General features: G+C 39.5%; 1 protein-coding gene across 6 annotated transcripts in view; it reads left to right on the top strand.

Annotated features, from left to right (window-relative positions):
- The window catches only part of ppp1r9a (protein phosphatase 1, regulatory subunit 9A), a 63489-nt gene that overhangs the window by 15076 nt on the left and 27138 nt on the right, over positions 1–21275 (top strand). For 4 of the 6 annotated variants that reach the window (XM_047383526.1, XM_047383527.1, XM_047383528.1 and 1 more), the window contains 4 exons: positions 6208–6291; positions 14925–15057; positions 15686–15806; positions 20166–20270. In XM_047383526.1, coding sequence (XP_047239482.1) covers positions 6208–6291; positions 14925–15057; positions 15686–15806; positions 20166–20270 — 443 coding nt within the window. The remainder of the gene's footprint in view (positions 1–6207; positions 6292–14924; positions 15058–15685; positions 15807–20165; positions 20271–21275) is intronic. The other 2 variants (XM_047383529.1, XM_047383530.1) reach the window with 1 other exon arrangement.

The following is a 21275-nucleotide window of genomic DNA, read 5'->3' as shown; positions in this document are numbered from 1 at the left end:
ATGCAGGAAGAGGATAATACAACCACATTTGGATTCTTTTTTCTAAGTTTACTTACTATGCCAGATAACCATAAAGTTACTAGCAAGTTTTTTTTCTTAATGAGTGTGGCAACCCTGTTTAAATCAAGGGTGTCCATACGTTTTGACATGTGGGCCAATGTCATCAAGTCAAAATTTCTTGCGGGCCTCAAAAATATAATAAAAAAAGAAACTAAAATCACAAAAAAGTAACTATTTCTGCATATAATATCATAAAAGCATGCAATATTTAAACAAATATATATGTTTTTTTGTATGAAAGGTATGTGTAAATTATTGTAGATCCGAAACCTAAAAAAGGGTTCCATGGAAAAAAAAAAAAATTCTCAGCAACAAAAACAGGATTTTGGTCACTCTTGTATTTAGCCAAATTTAATAAAAAATTAAAAGTAGATATGGATAAACCACTGTCTGCTTCTGAGTAAAAGTCACTGGATAGATGTGGTCCTGTTTACTATGTAATTAAAGTTCAAAACGTGGAGTTATTAAAAGACAAACACTCTGTGTTGTACCTAACATGTTTGCGTATAAAAAGAGTTTAATTGGTTGGTAATAATATTTCCCTTATTACAATTAAAACATCTCCATCTGCATCAAACCACCAGTGCAAACAAGCCAAATTTGTGTCATTCTTGAATTGGAGCCGGTGGAAACACAAGATCAGTCCACGTACCACAAATGGCTCCCGGGCCACACTTTGAACACCCCTGGTTTAAATGGAGGCCGAGTCTGTTAACTGAGTAAAATATCACAACAACTATTGGATGTTGCAGTAAAACTGGTTTCAGCTGTTCAGATATTCCTTTGACTAAACTCCCCATCGGGTCAAATCCTGTCCAGATGCTTCAACATCTGATTTTCTGAACTCTTGACAGGCACCAATGTTTACAAGTCACTTCGAACATGAGAAATACCATATCTGCTAAACGTCAGAATATTTGCAACATCTGGGTCAAAGTTGGCCTCGTTCTCAGTAAATACAGGCTTGCTGAGCTGCTTCGTTGGCTGTAAATCACAGCTTTTACCGTTCTCACTGACCCACTAAGAGGTGATTGCTGTGAACTAGCAGATGTGGTTGCCCGCCTACCAGGGGGCACCAACCAATAGAGGAGAGTCAGGTCTCATACTAATTGAAACTGCAGGGTTTATCCCTAACATCCGTTTACTTGTTCAGTGTGTGGCCAACAGATTAAAGCGGAGGCATTAAAGTCGATTTGGTCCTCTATCACACATTTGATGTGCTGTTGTCAAAGTGTGTTGTGTCCTGCTTATCTGACGCACAGAATCTCATGTGTGATCTGAATTTATCACGCACATCTCTCCCAGTTTGAATTTGCCAACCTTGAATGTATTTGCAAGCTAAAAGATGCAACTTTCACTTGTTGCTGCCTGCATCTTGGCCGGACATCTTGTGTCTCTGCTCCTCTGCTGTGTCAATCAGCTCTCGGTTTTTTCTTCCTTCTGCATGAATTGTTTTCACCTTTTTTAATAACAGTTGTGCTTGTAGAGCCACTCGGTTTTCATTAGTTGCGATACTGCATTATCTTAATAGAATTAAATAGATGTGATGAGTGGAGCACAAGTTAAATGGCCACTGTTGTGGCTGTGTAATTTCCCCCTACACTCTGATCACAATGATCATAGACACTGAGGCTGTGTTCACTAGATTCTGCTGCTGCATCATCATAACAACCCTGAGTTGCATGGATCGGAGGTCAGAGCTGTGAGCTGTCACTCCTTTATGTAGCAATGGTTCCCTGAATGCCGGCAGATGTTTGTACTGCCGACTTGCTCTGTTGCATACAAGGGAAGTTATTGACTTCATATTTTCATATTTATCTTTAATCTTCTGCTTATCTATCATGTAACAGTGGCAGAAGGGAAGCCTAGGTAAACCAGTGTCCCTCTGCAACTTATTCCCAAGGTGTACCCTGGCCAGTAGGAATATATAATTCCCAATAGCAAGTTCTGAGTCTGTCTCTGGATCTCCTTCTAGAGGAACATGCTTGGAAACCCTCCAACTGACCATGTCAAACGACTTATTTTGATGAAGAGGAGCTGTGGACCTTCTCTCAGCTCCTCCCTGACAACAAAGCTCTTCGTGCTAACTGTTGTCATACAAAGAGGGTATAGCTTTTATATATCTTCTTGGGACCCATACTCCTGCATCATCCCAGGGGACATGGTTATTGTCCTTCAGCAGATCCAGATCCATGCTCAATAGTTGGAAGCAGGGCCAGTTCTAGGCATGCATATATGAGGGGGCAAGCAGAAATGTGAAGGGGGCATCATCATGGGTACACATTATGCATATGCGCATGTTTATTGTTGTTGTTGATTAGTGTTTTCTTTATGGGATTGGGGTAAATTGTGTAGTACTGTGCCATTTGCCAGACTGCACTGGTTTCCTCTCAGTTGGGCTTCTTTTGAACATGTTGGGCTGGAAAACAATAGCTATTGGCAGGTTGTTAACATTTGGGCTGCTTTTCACAACATTTGGAATGTTTTTAGTGATTATTCATATCTAAATATTGGTCATTGGTGGCAGAAAAGTAAAAACCTGCACATCTCAAAATGTTGTCTTTTTACTCATTAATAGCGCATTTATTTTGAAAAAAAGAATCTGTTGAACATGACATTATCAATCAGGGATGGTCATTGACTAATCAACTGTCACTGTGAAATTATATTGGTCAATTGTAAACGTCCAAAACGCTGTTAAGAGTTAATCTAATATACACTGAGGTGCAGCCTTCACTTTGTTAAGCTTTAACTTGATGTTGAGAGACAGCATCATGCGGAAGAGGAAAATACAAAAGATTTCCAGAAAGCTAAAACCAGACCAGAACATGCAAAGCCATTTTTGGAGGCAGGTGCTTAAGCCAAAAAAGGACATCCTTTGCCAAAATTTATTTATAAAATTAAAATAAAAAACAGGATCTATTTATGCTTTTATAGCCTCCCTTTTCTTGGAATTAACATTAAATATTAAGAAAATGCTAGAGAACTCCCTGTTTAAATAGAAAACATTAAACATTATTTGATTGTTTTCTGACAGAGTTGAAACATTACACTAATAATAAACTAATAAAGCATTACCAACATCAATATAAGTCACCACACCTTTATATTGCTCAACTTAAGAACCACCTTTCATTTCAGATCACAAACCTACTTTAGGTAGTTAATGTTAACATTGGGTCTATTATTATGCTAATAAAATCAAACAGACAGCTAAGCAACATTTTCCTATTTATTCATCATTTTGTGTTTGCTGTTCTGTATCATAGAACATTATATTTAGCCTTCGGCATATATTAGCCTGTATTGTTAACTATTTACAGATTCCTCAACTGTTGGAGTAGAAATGCTTGCATGAAATGAGCTCCTTTAGTTAAAATGACTTACCTAGGCAAGGCGGGGGGTTGTGCTTGTGTAATTGAGAATTGATTTGAGGGGGCCAGGCATTTGTTTGAGGGGGCATTGCCCCATCTTGCCCCTGCGTAAAGTCAGCCTCGGTTGGAAGGCACTCTTTGGTCCCCTTTCTTAAAAATTGGGACCACCAAACTGTATTCATCGTCAATGCTGTAGTAAAATCGGGACATTTGGGGTTTATGTTCTATAACGTTTGCACAGGCTGATGAGGTCTGTGACTTTGAGCTTCAGCTGACACATTAATACTTTTACATTTCATCCAACAGCAAACAACCACTTTGGAAACAACCTACATTTAAGATTTCTCTGGCTTTCTGGGTCGTCTCTCAGGCAGGAGCACAACAGTTCAAATTGCTGCATTTGGTAGAGGATGAAAGAGAATTAAGTCAAAATTGCCAAAACAACAGACACAATCCCAGCTCACATTCTCACTCAGTCCCTCTACTCAGACTTGTCAGGCATTAAGAGGCTGTTATTTCTCTTCAGGATTTGAAAGCTCCTTTATCTTCCTTTGGTTCCGGACATGGCAGAGGAGGCCTCTGGCTAAACCAGTGTCTACTCTTGCTCTGTCACTGTAGGATAAACTGCGCAACGGTTTATCATACAGTTTTGTCATGTACACGGATCAGCTAACGTGGGATGCCAAAGCTTCCTTATCTGGAGTGGTACCCTATACAGTCATGTAAAGTCTAACTCAGATTAGGTTGCCAGGAACTCTGCCCTTCGACCTTGTTTTCTGGTGGACAGATTTACTCCACTTTAGGGCCGTCTGCAGTTCTGTGTGCGGATTTACAGTTTTGCACACAATGTAGATTGCAAACTATAAAAACTGAACTGTATTTTAAATATTTTACATAGATGTAGGTATGTATATATATATATTTTTTTTATTTTTTTTTATTTTATTTTATTTTTTGCCTTTTGAAAAACAAATCATGTACCAAATGAACCCTTAGCTGGTCGGGGGGTTTATGGGGCCAGTCAGAACTGTCCTTTCTGTTAGCAGTCTGCATGTTTTCCCTGTGCCTGTGGGGGTTTCTCAATTTTCTTTCCTTTTATAGTCCAAAGATCCATCCATCATCTATATCGTCTATACATTATAGTAATTTATGTCTTATGTGTTTTTTCTAAATCTACAGTTATATAGTGTTATCCTAAAACACTGAAAACAATTAAAATTAATAAAATCACTGAGGAGTTTCAGTTAAATGGAAGCATGCAGTTTCACCCAGGGTAAAAATATAAAAACAAACAAAAGATAGATAGACTAGAGACTTTACAGTAAGGGCAGATTTACAAGACAAGAAAATAATATTGTAGTTATTAAAAATAGCATGCTTAGATTAAAAGAATTGTGCAACTGCGTAGGGTGATTTATTACGATTTACAAGAAACAACAAGCAGTGATGGTTATAAAGTCTAATGGCTGCTGGGAGAAAGGATCTGCTATAATACTCCTTCGTGCACCTAGGATGAAGCAGTCTGTCATGGAAGGAACTCAGCTACAGCAACAGCTTGCATGGCGTGAAGGACATTTACCAACAGTGATGTATTTTTTGACAGATCAGCTGGTGTGTGTAAACAGCTGGTTATTTTCCATTAATTTAAAGCAATAATATACCGCGGTGGGCTTACTCCTGCCCATTGGGTTGGGGGTTCTTAGGGGGGTCTCCCCTGCTCTGTGCTGGGCAATCTTCTGCAGGGGTTGGTGGGGGCCCTGGGCTGCCAGGCAGACTGGGTCATGGGCTTTGCTATGCGTTGGGGGACGGTGGTGTGGCTGGATTGCTGGGGCTCGGTGCCCCGCATCCCTCCCTGTGGCTCTTTGGCCTGGGGGCTGCTTCGCCGATGACCTAACTCGGAGCGGGGCATATGGCTGCCCTGGGGTGACGACCTGTGTAAGTCTGCCTGGGGCTGCTGCAGCCTTCTGAAGCTGAATCTGCCTGTCTGCTTTTGGGTGCTGAATATTGCAGGCCCTCTACTGTAATTTGTCACTCTAACAGTTGTGCACCTCCAGGTGACAAACCTGCTTACATACATCTGCTCAACACAAACTCTGATTTCTACACATGCGCTCATCCACACACGCAACCGACACACAAATATACAAAATGGTAAAAGGTCAGATTAATTTTACATCATGCGGCCTGCCTACTTTGATGCTGGATACAGTCTTGATTTATTAAGGTAATCATGCATTGAGTATTACGCCTTGATATAACCTTTTTTGGCCAGGGCAAATCTGCACCTGTAGGCAGCCAGCTTCTCACCATGGTATGCCTGAAATGCAAAGACAGGAGACGTAAAAAAAAAAAAAAAAAGTAAAGCAAGCAATACTTTTTGAAGTGTAATACTTTGCTTTCAATCATCACTTTTGTGAATTTTGTCCCTCTTAAACATGACCATCACCTTTCTCATTACAAAATTAGCAAGCAGACTTTTCTTTAAGCTGCTAAGGTGAAAAACTCTAAAGGTTTGTCATATCCGTTTTCATTATCTAGCAGTAAAACTGATCACTGGTGATCAAATTTTTACCAAAAACTGTCTTTTCTGTAACACTCATGCTGTCAGAAGTATGGAGATCATTAGCAGGAATTACATCTCAAAGGAATATTTGTTTTCCTTTTTTATCTCTGATGGATACAACCTTTGACTCATATATTAGTGTATGTATTTGTACATGTAACCTTCTCACTCTAATATTAATGCAGCTGTGTTTTTGTTTTCTTGTTTCAGTGCCACCCAATCCTCCCTGGGGCATGCATTTTTAATCATCCAGGAAAGATGAGATGCACCTTGTGCTTTTTTGCAGCTGGTCAGGTTTTGTACAGCAGCCTCTGTCATGATAAATGCCCCAGTGCCCACCTACCCAACCCAAGCATTAAGATCTTACCTGTGTCAGTTATACTGTGGTAAATAACAACAAAATATGTTATCTAACTGCTGTACTTTCCATCTTTACAGTGAGTCAGAAACAAATTAATTTCTTTTTTCTTGGTTTAACAATTAGATATAAGAAAAATTTTATAACAAAATCTATTCTAAAACATAGCAATGTTTTTAGTAATAGTACTAATCAGACAAAGTTTTTGTTTTTATGCTTTGCAAAATAATGTTTGGTCAAAATTTCTAGAGATACTAAATCATTATTTTGGCCCTATCAAGGTGTTAAATAACACCTTGCAGGAAGAATTATAGTGCTTGAACTCTTTTACATTATGCCGTGTTACAAACACAAGCCTTGGTGTACTTCATTGGGATTTTATGTGATAGAACAACACTATTAGTAGTAGTGCATGAGTGTGACGTGGAAGGAAAGTGATATAAGGCTGTTATTTTTACAAAAAAAACCCTGAAATGTATACCGTCCATTTGTATTCAGCCCGTCAAAGTTAAGACATTGCTTTAACCCCCTGCCTCTGCCAGGCAGCATTGCACATGTAGAGCCTGAAATCTTTGCCCATTCTTAGTAAAAAACAGCTCAAGCTTTGTCTGATTGGATTGAAAATATCTGTGTACAGCAATTTTTAATTCTTGCCACATATTCTCAGTTCTATGGCCTTTGACTGGTCCATTCTAGCACACGAATATCCTTGGATCTAAACCATTCCCTTGTATCTCTGAATGTAACCTCTAACCCAGTCTTGAGAAGCCTCTCACATGTCTCCATCCATGTACTATATTTAGCTTTATCCATCTTCCTATCAACTCTACTGAACTTTCTTGCCCCCGATTAACAAAGAAGGTGCCCACAGCATGATGCTGCCACTACCATGTTTAATACGGGGGATGGCGTTTTTAGGGTGATGTGCCCTGTTAAATTTCCTCAACATATTGCATTTTTTTGCAGTCCAAATTTGCAAACATATTAATTATTGTCTCATTTGATCAGAGCACTCTCTACCACATGTTTGCTGTGCCCCCTACTTGGCTTGCGGTGAAAAGGACATCTTCTTATGGCTTTCTTTCAGCACCAGTTTTATTTCCTCCAACATTCCATAAAGGCCAGATTTGTGGAATACACAACAAATGCCTTGTTGATAGAATCCCTGCAGCAGCGGCTAAATACAAATGTATGCCACACTTTTCAGACGTTTATTAATAAGAAACTAATCCTAGCTCCTAACTCTTGATTTAGGATAGCCAGTGTCTCTATTTCTCTTTCCTGCTGTAGTTGACCAGTAGGTTTGTTGTTAATGGGAGTCATGGCACCCAGTTGGATTGTGCAATTGCCAGAAATGAGCTGTTTAGGCAAAATAAATAAATAAAAATAAGTCTATCACAAAAGCACCAGTTGAAAAAAAATAAAAAGTCTAATTTTTAGATAAAACACACCAGAGACATAAACAATTACATTAACACCAGCACTTCGACAAACATCGACTTGCATAAATGTGTCTGTCTATTCTGCATGCAGGAAATGGATCCAACATGTAAAAAAAACATCACCTCCTCTCAGATGAGGATTGAGATGATGTGTCTCAACATGACACACAAGCTGACCTTGATGAGGCTTTAAATTCCTCTGTTCTCACATTTATCCCGATACAGAGCTGTAGAGTGGACGTTTCGCTTGCTTTCTCTTTTTTCTCACTTTCTTCCCCTCCCATCTGAGCATCTCCAGAGCTGTCAATCTCTGTATGTTTTTGCCATCAAAAGCAAATGCCTCCTTTTCTCAGAATTCAGACACTTTCTTCAGCACCTGTCAGCTCCCAAGCCTGTGTGTGTGTGTGTGTGTGTGTGTGTGTGTGTGTGTGTGTGTGTGTGTGTGTGTGTTTGGTCACAGGTAGGGGTAATGAAATGATAATGTGCTGAGCTGTTGCAGAAGAATGGACCGTGTTTGTGTGAGTGTGTGGAAAGGTAGTTAATACACTGTGAGCTATGTTGGGCTCATCCCACAGCAGCATTAGGAGCAACTCCCCTTGGTCTTCCTGCCTCCTATTTCCCTGGGCAGCGTCCACGTTCTGGAAGGCGATAGCACTGGCACCAATACAGCAAAGACCCAGTTTAATACCATCAGAGGCTACTCCCTGGGAATGGGTGCCATGCCATGTCTTCTTAGGTAGGGACTCGGACAACCCTGGAGCAAATTACTCCTGGTCTCTCCCTGTCATGAGCTCCTGTCTCTGTTATTTTTTTTCATTATCTTTATTTCTTTCTTATTACTTGTTTCACTCTTCGATAGCCTCACTGTCTCCTGCTCCTGCAGTTCACGAGTCGAATAAGTCATTTTGTTTCTCTGCCTGTCCCTGTGGATATTGCCCTTCCTTTATTTACTGCCGTTCTGTTTTTTTCTTCATAGTCCACCTTCTCTTCATCTCATCTTTTATCTTATTCTCTCATCTCTTTTGTTTATTTGTTTCTTTTAACTTTTTTTCTCCCCCGGTGTCTTATCCTTCAAGCTTATCATTGTCCATCGAAAGGGACCCAGCAGCATCACTTCATGGCTGAGCAGCGTTGTTCATCAGTACTAAACAGTTAGAAACCATGTCATTTGGGTCAGAGCAAAATATATCCAGTTCTTTTGTTGTAATGTGACAACATGTGGAAAACATCAAGGTGTATAAATGCTTTTGCAGTCCTGTCTATACATGTACACAAACGCAAGGACAGAGGGAGACTCCTAACTACAATTCTAGGTTTCTAGACATCTGCTGTGTCACAATAACTCCAGTAACAAGCCGGTCTGTTCAAGTGGAACTGCTGAACCCAGCTGCCGTTTTTGCAGTTGAAGCTTTTCAAAACTATAAATACCATGTGGATTTCCGAGGTTTTGGAGTTAGGAGCATTGATCCATGTGATGTGTATGAAATCAATAAAAACCTTGTCAAACAGTGAGGGGAGGTAGCAGTGAAAATTGTGGGTAAAATATTTTAATTAATAACAAAAATAAGCTTTTTGCTGTTTTATTCATGGAATTGAAACATGAAAACAAAACTCCAATCATACAATGCAAAACTACACAGGACGTTCATGTTACATTCAAAATGGCAACACTTAAAATATAAACCCTAGGAGAGGAGAGACTTTAAAATTGATGTTCATAGACCCTCAACAAACAATCAAAGAAGTTTAAAGAAGAATGGGCAAAGTTTCAGTCACTAGATATGCAAAATTAGTTGAGACATACTATCTTACAGCTGTAATTGCAAACGTACTGATCCAAGTGCTGAAAGCAAATGCACTCCGCCCTTTTCAGAATTTCATGTTTAAAACATTTAGCTCCATTATAAGCTGTTCCTTCTACTTATTAATTATCCACTACTTTGTGTCGGTCTATCATATAAAAACCCAACAAAATACCTTGAAGTTTGTGGTTAATGTGGTACAAAATGTGGAAAAGTTGGAGGGACATGAAGGTTTTTGCAGGGAGCTGTATATCAATCTCCGGGTAGTTATAAAAGCTAAGCTGAGCAAGAAATATTCAAACTATACTGTTCAAATAATTACCTTGTAAAAATAGGATATTAGGCAGTTTGTAAAGCTTGAAGGACTGCAGCAGGAAGAGACAAATACATTAGCATGTAAATGATGGCGTGTTGTGTTAAACCCTCCAAGAGGCCTTTCAGTTCAGTGGCAGAGCGGCATCTTTTGTTGTCTAAAGCCTATTAGGTAGAAACTAGATTACAGTCGTATATTGCACCAACTGTAAATAAAATTGAAGCTGTGTAGATGTTTGTGGTCGTTTTTCACAGTTATCAACAGATACTTTTGCTGGGTCCATTTTATTGGATTATATACTGTAGGTCAACTTATTGTTACATGCAACATAGTGTCCGGTGGACCAGTCAGTTTTTGGTCCAAAAACAAAGAGAGGAAATGTTGGGCTGGGTTTGGCATAATGTATGTTTTTGAAATATGTGCATGATGTCAAAAAATTTAGTTATTATATGGGGAGTGTCCACAGTGTGGTGTATTTACTACCTAGTATATGCAGGTAATTTATTGAAACTTAAAATGTTTCTGCTTTTAAGTATAGTCATTAGTAGCCAGCAAAGGCCTTAACAGTCTGCCTCACAGCTGTCGGACAAAAAGTTGCCAACTACATGTCTGGAGTGGCTCTCATTTCTCACCTCCCTGTGGTAATAAAAGCAGCAGGCAGTAGCATCCTCTTATACCGCCAAGGTTAAGTACCGTCTCACTCAAACGTCTCCCAAGACAAGGATTACTTCCTACGATGGCTTCCAGAATCTCATGCTATATTATTTCTGAGAAGAAATCACTCCTTTGCTAAATTTATTTATTGTCATAGTATTACATTTGCTCATCTTGATGGATGGATGTCATTGTAAAATATACAAAAAATTCTATTTGGAGCAATCCAGCTGCTTTCCCTTTTCCTGTTTGTTAATGTGTTGGGGGTTCTTAGTCTATCTGAGGAGAATGTTATGAAGAAGGGGTTCCCAGAACGTGAAGGGTGCTGCAGGATTCTTGTAACCGATAAGAGGTGGTGGCTCTAGTGTGTGTTGCCCATTTCTGAGAGAGCAGAGATAAGGATCTTCTCAGTAGTCCTCGCACCCTGTGTCAGGTCATTTTTTCCCCCACACCAGTGCAGCCAGAGTACAGAAGTAGGTTAACATGCTTTCAGTGGTGCAGCTTCCAGAGTAGCCTAAGACGCTTTAGGGCTCTCAAGAAAAGAGCTGGACTGAGGACACAGCCTTGGGGGACAATGTTACTGATTGTTATGGTGGAGGACTGGTGGCTGATTTTGATGTGCTGAGAAAATCCCTGATCTAATGGGAGGAAAGGGGACCTAAATCCTAATCCTAAATGTTTGTAATTTGTTAAGATTTTCTTGGGTTAACACAGTTGAATGCAGAACTACAATCCAGAAAAAAAACAATCCTAGCAGTGTTGTTGCATGTTTCCAGATGTGTAAGGCCTGTTTTCAGTGTAATGCAAATGGGGTGATCAGTGGTTCTGTGAAACCTCTGTGTTAATCAGTCCAGCGCAGGGTCAGGAGGGACGTGTCCTTTAATACAAGGTAGTACCAGTCCCTCGAAACTTTTCATGATCACTGAGGTGAGAGCAACCAGCCGGTACTTATTCGTGCTGGTGAGAGCTGAGGTTTTTGGTACAGGGATTATGGTTGCAGTTATCAGACAGGGGGACAGTGGCTTCGTTTTTAAGCAAGCCTTTTATATCTCATCTTAGATATTTTTGGAGTTGGGATTTTTGCTTCAGGACCTGTAATGTTTACCACACTGACCATGTGTTCATCTCCTTCATATAAACTGAATTGTGTTGGGCAGGGTGGAGAGGTGCTCCAGTAGTTTCACTATTAGGTGTCATTATCTCTTGGGTAAATACTTCCTATTTGGTGGTGCGGTCCGAGTCCCTCTCCACTTTTCGACTCTTTATTTCCCTTGTGTGTCCTGTTTCATTTATCTTGTCACTCCCACTCTCTGTCACCTGCACTCCTCCTCCTATCCTTTTGCCTTTTCTCCACATGTCTCCCGGATTTGTTAAATGCATTGCCCGGCCTTTTTATCTATTTTTCTCCATCGCTGAACCCCAAACCACTTCGTCTCCACCTGCCTTCCCTCACAGATTCACCCTTGTATGTCCTCATCTTCCTGCATGACCTTCTCTTCTTTCTCAAGTGGGCTATCCACAAGGTAATGTGCTTGCAGATAGCACACAGTGACTTACGGAGGCCATTAGGGAATGCTCTGCCTGCCAATAGTGGCATTGTGCTGATGTTAGCATTTGTCAGCAGCCTGCCTAAAATGACACATTCAGGCTCAAATATATACAGAAATCCTCACAAATTTTTGGTAAATGACCTTGATCAAGTTTCATCTCGGACACATGCTTCCAGCATGATTCTGGCTGGATATCTGACCTCTCTTTTTACAGAACTGTTCTTTTGAACTGGTTGGTTTCCTGGCAGGGACTTGACTTTTAAGTAAAGAACATACATTTTCAATAGTGTTGAAGTCGAGGTCTTTCCAAAAGCTTAATGTTATCCTGCTTTATCAATTCAAAATTCAGTTTTCATGTGTTTTTGATCATCAAAATCTATCCGATTTTTTTGGAGGTTTTAACAATCTAGGTGTTGATTTGAGGTAAAGTTGAAGAATTTGGAGAATTTATTCACTTTGTAGGGACTGGTGATTTTTACGCGGTTCCTGAACATGTTAACCCAATTAAAGGTGCCAGTTTGAGTTGGTTGGTTAAAACCCGATCCCATCAGAACTGTTTCCCCAGCCTTAGCCATATTAAAAAGCTGTGGATTAATTTTGGTAAATAACCAGTTTATATATGCTCTACCAATCATAATTGTCATGTGTGAGATAGTGTTGGTGACAGTGTGTGAGACTTTACATGCATGCATCTTGTGTGCATGGAAGTGTTGTGAATGCAGGGCTGTTGATCCCATTGAATTACTGATGACAGAGAGGTCAGGGATATCACTTGCTAAGGATCACACAGCGAACAGAATAGAAACCAACCCTGGCAGCGTCACGCTAGGCCACCCTGCCCACTGGCTGCATGCACAACTGGCCCTCCGTCTCACAAACAGGGACCCATTTATAGATGCAGTAGTTTGTTGTGTTTTTGCTTTTAAGTAAGATATTGGTCATACATCTGCTAAAGTAAAGATGTCTCATAATGTTTTGAACAAGCCAAGCATGTTTTGCACTTCATAGACTTGTTTTGCCAAGCTCGTGCTCCATCTTTGCACACCCATCCCAAGTAGCTAACTTAAATTTGGCCTTCGGGTTTATTCAATGCATGTGCTGCAACATGATGCCTTATTGATCCCCTCAGCAGCGTTCTAAATAACTCCTAATGACTGACGCCATAAACACCTGAATGGTTGGTTAGCTCTTTGTTAAATCCTTGTTTACAGGAGACAGCTCCATAGGGCAGTCACCACCAATTTTGATAAAAGTGGCCGCAGTCAGTGTGGGTTGGCTGGGATTTGTGTGATGAACAAAATCAATGACAGTGGTGATGACATACAAACATTATTTGGCACTTGCGTGCATGTGTGAATGTCTGCTTGAATAATTTGCACAGCCATTTCCTTCAATCTTCAGAATTAACAGCCAGCTTTCTGCAAAGCACAATGGCACATTTGAGTCAGCTTGTGCATGGCTTTGCCCCCTATGCATCTCTTCCTGCTTGTTGCACAGTGCGTGGTTACAGTCAGATGTGAAGTGACAGCTGACTCGGGGAGAAGGAGAGACAGTTATCCTACATCGCCATGTGATGTTTCTCTGCACTATAACTTGTTTTGGTGTTTTTTTCTGGTTTATTGACTAATTAATGGTTGTAATATTTCAGTGTGATAAAACCATAAATTATTGCAACTTAAATATAGGGTTCCTATAAAGTGTGGGAAAAGTTTGCAACTTAATCCTTTTTAAGGTGGGGATAAATTGGGGAACGAATTTAGCAAAATTCCCTATCCTATTCAAAGTTCTGACCGTCCATCCATCCATTCATCCATCCATCTACCCATCCACATATAGAGGCTATAGTCCTCGAAGCGGCCGTCCCGGGTTCGAGTCCCGGACCTGGCGACCTTTGCCGAATGTCCCCCCCTCTCTTTGCCCCTCCTTCCTGTCTGCCTACTATCAAAAATAGAGGCCTCTAGGGCAGAAAAAAATCTTTACAAAAAAAGAAAACACTGTGTCTGCTGTTTACCACTTCCGGTTCCTAGGAACCACCATTTCTTGAAACCTGAGATGATCCTCACACATAGACAATGTGTGGAAGAAGGCCCAGCAGAGACTGTACTTTCTAAGCAACTCAAGAAGTACAACCTTCCGCAGGAGCTGCTGGTCATCTTCTACACTTCCATACTTCAGGTCCAGACAGGTCCAGACTGCAATGAACAATCAGGTCTGCAGAGAGAATCATCTGGGCTGACCTTCCCTCTATCAAGGATTTATAGAAGTCTAGGGTCGGGAAAAGGGCAGCTGAAATCTCTGCAGACCCCTCACACCCTGAACACAAACTGTTTAAGATTTTACCTTCAGGTCAGCGCTACAGAGCGCTCTGCTAAAACCAGTTGCCACAGAGACAGTTTCTTCCCCCAGGCTGTTTCTCTGATGAACACTTAACAGTCCAGAGCAACACCATGCATACTTGGACTCATCTCATGTTATATTACATTGTAAAGTCAATTGTGTATATATGTACATTTAAAAAATATATTCTTTATTATTGAAAGCAAAGTGTACCGGAGTCAAATTCCTTGTTTGTCTGTACAAACTTGGCAAAAAACCTGATTCGGATTCTGTAACTGTTGCCAGCTGTTACGCTGGAAACACTGCAATCACAAAATTTGCATAAGTTTCTTTTTAACATTTTTAGCGTTTTATGTCTCCTTTATAAAAGTTAAATGAGTTCAGAAAAATAACGTTCCCAAACTTCTTTATTTCTGTAATAGAATCTCTTACATTTAATCCATAACTTGCTCCTCCTTTTTCTTTTTTTAGGTGTTCAACACCTACTCCAACGAGGACTATGACCGCCGTAACGAGGAAGTGGATCCTGTGGCCTCCTCGGCGGAGTATGAGCTGGAGAAGAGGGTGGAGAAACTAGAACTCTTCCCTGTGGAACTGGAGAAAGGTGGGAAAGAACGTCTTAATGAGAAAACTGTTCTGTCAGTTACTCATTACACCTGAGAGACAGAATCACCCACACATGAATTGTCATTGGGATGCCATGTATTATTAAACATGTTCCTGCTGTCTGCCTCGTATTCGCATTGGTTTTTTCAGTTATTTCTGTTCTGAGCAATTTCCCAGAAAGTCTCCTAGCTTACAGGAAAAGCAAAGAAATGTCCCACTATGCTTTTGTGAAGCTTCTTTTCCACTTGTCTTGTTCTATTGAGATATTTTCCCATGATGAAGATCATAACTGCCAAGAACTCAGAATGTGGTAGGTTTCTCTCATCGACTAACTATTAGGCAACATGAACAGCTTGTAAATGATTAAAGAGGGGGGTGGGTGAAGGAAAGTTCTCATCCAGCCTATTTCTTGTTTTCTATGAAAACTTTTAAGTGTAGATGTCTCCTTCTCCTCCTTAAATTATTTATGTCTAAATTTATTCATCTAGCGCTATTTTCACATATCTTGCTTTACAATTAATTGATGGATCAGTTCCAAGCAGACTGGAAAGATAAGAGCAAGAAAGCTGTTGCTGAATTACAGCTGAATACATATGGACGTGAACATGTGTTCACTGTGTTTCCAGATGAAGACGGCCTTGGGATCAGTATCATTGGGATGGGTGTTGGTGCTGATGCTGGCTTGGAGAAACTGGGAATCTTTGTAAAGACTGTCATCGAGGGTGGAGCTGCTGAGAGAGACGGCAGGTGAGAGCTGCATTGCAAAAGTATTCATACCCCTTCAACATGTTCGGATTTTGTTCACATTACAAACGCACATTTTAATATTTTGTTTTGGGTCTTTTTATGATAGACAAGTAGAAATAGTTATTATGAAGTGCAAGGAGAATGATAGATGTTTTACAAATACAAAACTGAGAAGTTGGATTTCATTTGAATTCAGTTATGGTGAGTTTCTGTGAAGGACAATTTTAAACTCTTGCAGAGATTCTCAGTTGGATTAAGGTCTGTGCTTTGACTGGGCCAATCTAAATGATATATATGCTTTGTGCTAGACCATTACATTGTAGGTCTGGGTACATTTAAAGTTGATGTCCCACCTCAGTTTAATGTCTTTTGCAGCCTCTGACAGGTTTTCATCCGTGATTGCCTTGCATTTAGCACCCCCCTCCCTGCTAAAGTAAAGCATTCCCAATGGTGGCAGCATGATGCTGCCACCATTGTGTTTTGTTGTGGGATATGATGAGCAGTAATAGTCTAGATTTTTGCATGTTGCCCTAAATGTTCAATTCTGGTCCCTCCTAACCAGAGCACCTTCTTCCACATGTTTGCTGTGTTCCCTATGTGGCTTGTGGGAAACTTAAAACTGGACTTCTTATGGCATTTGTTCAACAATGGCTGTGTTTCTGCCACTCTTCCATAAAGACCATATCCACACCTCTGAAGCCTTTCAGAAAGCAGCTATACTGAGATTAAATCAAGCACAGGCTGACTGTGGGTGAATTTAAAAGGCAATTGACTTTATTCATGAATATCAAAATATAGTGCGTCAAATAAAAATGCTGGAAAACCAATTTTGAATACTAAGCATTCTCTTCATCTCACTTAACAATCATGCATTACTTTTACTTGGCCTATCGCAGAAATTATTGATAAAATACACAACATCTTGTGGTTGTAATGTGACAAAATGTGAAATTTGTGGGAATACATTTTCAAGGCCCTGCATGTTTTTGAGCAAATAGTGGATTGAAGATGTAATTGTTGTAAAAAAAAAAAAGAAAATATCCCAGCTGTGGAGGAGCTTTTTTTTTATGCCATCCCACCTCCACACTTGGTCTCACTCTCTCCTGCGCACTCGGTCACGCTCTATCCTAGTAAGATTTAACAGCAGGGGTTCAGATTAGATCTGCTGGGACATGAGGTCTTACGCAGGCATGTTTGTGCTGCAGATAGATCATTTCATGGAGATACTACATTAGGGTTTGGCGCTCCTCTTCATGTGATTTAAACAGAATTCTCATTTTCCCTTCTTCAGTGTGTTTCTGTTTCTGTCTCTGGATGGTACATCTGAGCATGAACAGTGCAGAGTAAGCACTGAGCCAGGGATACAGGATATGACAGCTCCTCAGCAGGGAGCCCGTGATTTTTGCCTCTAAACCACAAGCTTCTACCCATCCGCGTGTTGATGTGGTTCCCATTCCCTCTAAACTGATTAAAACATTGATAGGCTGCACGGAGCACTCTGATGCAGATCTAATTCTGATGCACAAAAGGTGTTAGTGGTAGTTGTGTTTTCTTCTGGGATTAATTTATACCTTTAAGCAGCAGCCACAGTTGCAGTTTTTCAGAACATGACAGTGAGATTAGTTTTAAATGCAACAACCAAAAAGAGAGAAACTGAACAGAAGAGGAGAAATGAAGCTGCTTTTCTCAGGGAGAAAAATGTGTTCTGCCTCTAAGATGACAGTTCAGCTGACCTTAAGATGTTAGGAGTAAGAAAAGTGGAAAAGACAACAGGAAGGCTGTGTTCATGCATGATTTCATTTTTGTGTTCTTGTAGATTTGATCCTTCATATAAACTTGTTAACAATGAAATCAGAAGTTCTCACTTTGAAGCTCCTCTCTTTATTCCGTTTAGATAATTTGTTAATGTGTAGGCTACTGGAAATAACTGGAACAGTTGCACTTACTTATGTTTTTTCATTGTAGCTGCATTGTTCATTGCTCATCCATACTTACCCATTTGCAATTATAAAATACTCTACTCTCAAAATGTGCTTAGAAATGTTCTTAGAAAAACTGACAATTCTGTTGACATGCTCTTACAACCAGCAGATAACAGATAATAAATAAACTGGCCATGTTTTTTTTACATGTCACTATTTCTGGCATGAAAACAATCTTCGTCTTGCATGCATTTTTACCAAATTACCAAAAAGTTTCTGATACCAAGAAAAGGTGTTCTTTGCCTACAGATTTTTTATTCTTTTTTACGCCAGATGGTTAGTTGATAGTTTAATATGGGGGAAAAAAAACTGAGAGAGTTGTTGATGTTACAGAAAAGTAACACACCCAGTGATGACACAGGAGAACACTGTGAATTCCAACACTACTGACTGCAGTATACATGCATCAGCAGGATAGGAGGTCTTGTAAATGAACACATATATATTAAACACATTGAAAGGAAGTAATGTTCCACAAAATCCTCAAATTGTTTCTGTGTTTGCCCCCATTTAAGATGTGTTTTTGACTACTGCAGCCAGCATAGTAAACAGTGTGGCAGCAGTTTTATATTCATAAATACTCACTATATAAACTGTTACATTCAAACTCACTGCATCCTTAACTAATACAATAAATATTCTAAATGATGTTTGCATGCTTACGGAGGGTTTTCACTGACAGTGTCAACATGTCACAATACCAGTTAAGGCCTTTAGTGCATTTTAGTCCATATACGTTTACAAGCTTTCTATTAAAATAGAATATTTAAGTTGAATTTGAAGATTAAATAATTTAAAGTATGTGATCGCAATCAGTTACTGTCTTCTTAAAATATATTTATACTTTTAAAGCATTTAAAGCATTCACAGAATAGTTCTTTAATATGCTTTGTTTGATTATTTAATTTTGATTTATTATATCAAAAATAATAGATAGGACATCATTTTAGCCTCTACGCATAAAGAAGGATGTTTCTCAATTTTGCTCTCTCCTACTTTATCTCTTCCTTGCTTGGTGAAGTGAGCCTAAGAGTTTGAAGCACTAACATGCTCCCATCCAAGCAGACAGATTGATGGGTCTGTCTGAAGCTCACTGCGTCCTCTGTGATGGGGGTAAATGAGTTTTAGAACCCTGAATGCATGAACTTGCTCTCATCAGCATTAACTGACACCTTCCTTTATTGTCCCTTTGCTTCCTGTTTTGTTTTGTTTTTTCTCACTGCTGTATTTTGTTGGCGGTTCAATACAAACCAGCCTCAGCTGCACAAGGTCAGAAGCTGCTGGGTTTCCATACCTCCATATGACACGGCTCAGCTGGACACTGTAGCTGTCACAGTCACACTAAATCCCTTTCATTAGCTGCTGTATCCTCTGTGGACGTATGTGGCAGACTTGGAAATGAACTGAAAGCCCACTGGTTACAGTAGTTGACATATGCCAAAGAAAATATTTCTTCGTGTTTATTCTATTATTTCAGGAACTTGCAGTAAAAATTTGAGTGGTGTTTCAGTAGCTGCTGAGACAGGAATTGTTGAGAAGTTAGTTTGAAGATACATCTTATGGTCTTCTGCATTACTTTTGATTACTCTTTGATTTAATCTTCTTTTACTTTATAACCACTATAATTCTTTCCATAAGAATGGGCACAATAATTGGTTAAAATGTACCTTACAGTGTTAGATTTGTGTTGGTTAAGAGGCTGTTTGACTCAATTTCTTTGTCCTTCTGTAGGTAAATAAAATCAAAATCAAATGGAGAAGCCCTTAGTGACTATTTTACAAAACAAAAATGTAAAAACTTGGATTAATATGACAATAAGGACCCATTCCGTACAAGTTAAAGTGGTTTGTTACAAGACAATAAATAGGTGCTACAATTTTAAGGCAACCAGGATTTAGAATAATTTTCTGTTTTTGAATTTGCTAACAAGATCCATTTTCAAATACTTTCAATTTAAGCTGAATAGTTATCAAGAAAGTGCATTTAAAGAGGTTTCCTTGCAATTTCTCTGCCACCAAATACTTGTTCATCTTGAGTTCAGTTTCAGGTCAAGACGTTTTCTCATGTTTTGTTGTTTTCGGATCACAGCAGAAATCCCAGATGTGCCGTAGCCCGAAGCAAAAGGCTATCTCGCCTCTGCGTCCTTGTTAGCCCTTAAAGTTTGCTTTTTAGCCTCATCTGTTCTGTCTCCTGATTAGGCAGCAGTTAGATCTGGTTAAGCAAGAAGGCACAGCTCTGTTGTACTTCAGAAAGTTATTTAGCCATGAATGACATAAATTAATAAATGTGAAAATTATGACAGAAAATGAGATAAATTTGTTCCAGTTCATTTCATCATATTCAGGTGCTGACTGATCCTTCTGCTTGTGTCTATCAGGATTATGGTGAATGACCAGATTGTGGAAGTGGATGGGACCAGTCTGGTGGGTGTGACCCAGAGCTTTGCTGCTTCAGTCCTGAGGAACACATCAGGAGTGGTTCGGTAAGAAAAACCCACAGCCGAATAAAATTGGTTGCTGTGAATTCATCTTACACCACCCAAAAATGTGTTAGGTGGAGAAAACCTCTATGTAAATTTAACAAAGCTGCTTTTTTTTAGAATAAGATAAAAGGAGCAGGGATTTAACTCATTTTATGGCACTAAATTATGACCTTCTGTCTATGGTTTATGTATATCGATGTCATGATATAACGTATTGTGGTCATCCTTCATTTGTTTCCAGCATCAAACATTTACCATTTGAAAATTCTGGAAAAAGGAATGCAACATATAAACTCAAAATAGTAATTTCTTTATGGCAGGCCTTAGGACCCCTGAAAATAAGTGTAAGCCAATCAAGAAACATAGATGAAGCTCTTTTTACAAACTATAATGGGGTGCACAAATTTTAATTTATTGTTCACTTTCTCTTATCAAAACAGTCAAAATTATACTCGCAGGCTCATGAACACGCCTTACACCCTCACTGATATTCGGTTAAATGTCATGTTGCAAGTTAAAGAGAGACCACAGTTTTCATAACGAGAGTAATGTCCTGGACTAATTCTGGCTGGATATTTGACCACGTTTACTGGTGGAGCTTATTAAACTGATTGGTTTCCTGGCACAAACCAAGCTTTTAGGCATATTCTAGAAATGTTCAAATCAGTTGAGGTCAAGGCTTTTCCAAAATTTTTTAGGCCTGCCTTCTTCATCCTTTTAAAATAAATATTTAGACGTGTTTGCGATCGTTGTCTAGCTAGGACACCATGTTGTATCCCAGCTTCAACCATTTAGCTTTAGCTTTAGGAAGTTGAGGTAGTCCTTTATCTTCATTATTCTATCTCCTTTGTGCAGTGCACCAATACCACTGGTACTTAGGCAGGCTTACATTAAGCTTCTGGAACTGCCTCAGCAAAGCCTAACTGATTAAAAATTAATGGGCCGTGTTCAAAGGTTGGGTCTCTCCCAAGAAACCAACCAATATAAAGAAACTAAATCTACAAA

The sequence above is a fragment of the Girardinichthys multiradiatus genome, chromosome 13 (genome assembly GCF_021462225.1).
Source record: "Girardinichthys multiradiatus isolate DD_20200921_A chromosome 13, DD_fGirMul_XY1, whole genome shotgun sequence".
Lineage (NCBI taxonomy): Eukaryota > Metazoa > Chordata > Actinopteri > Cyprinodontiformes > Goodeidae > Girardinichthys > Girardinichthys multiradiatus.
This window is presented reverse-complemented; position numbering and strand designations above follow the sequence as displayed.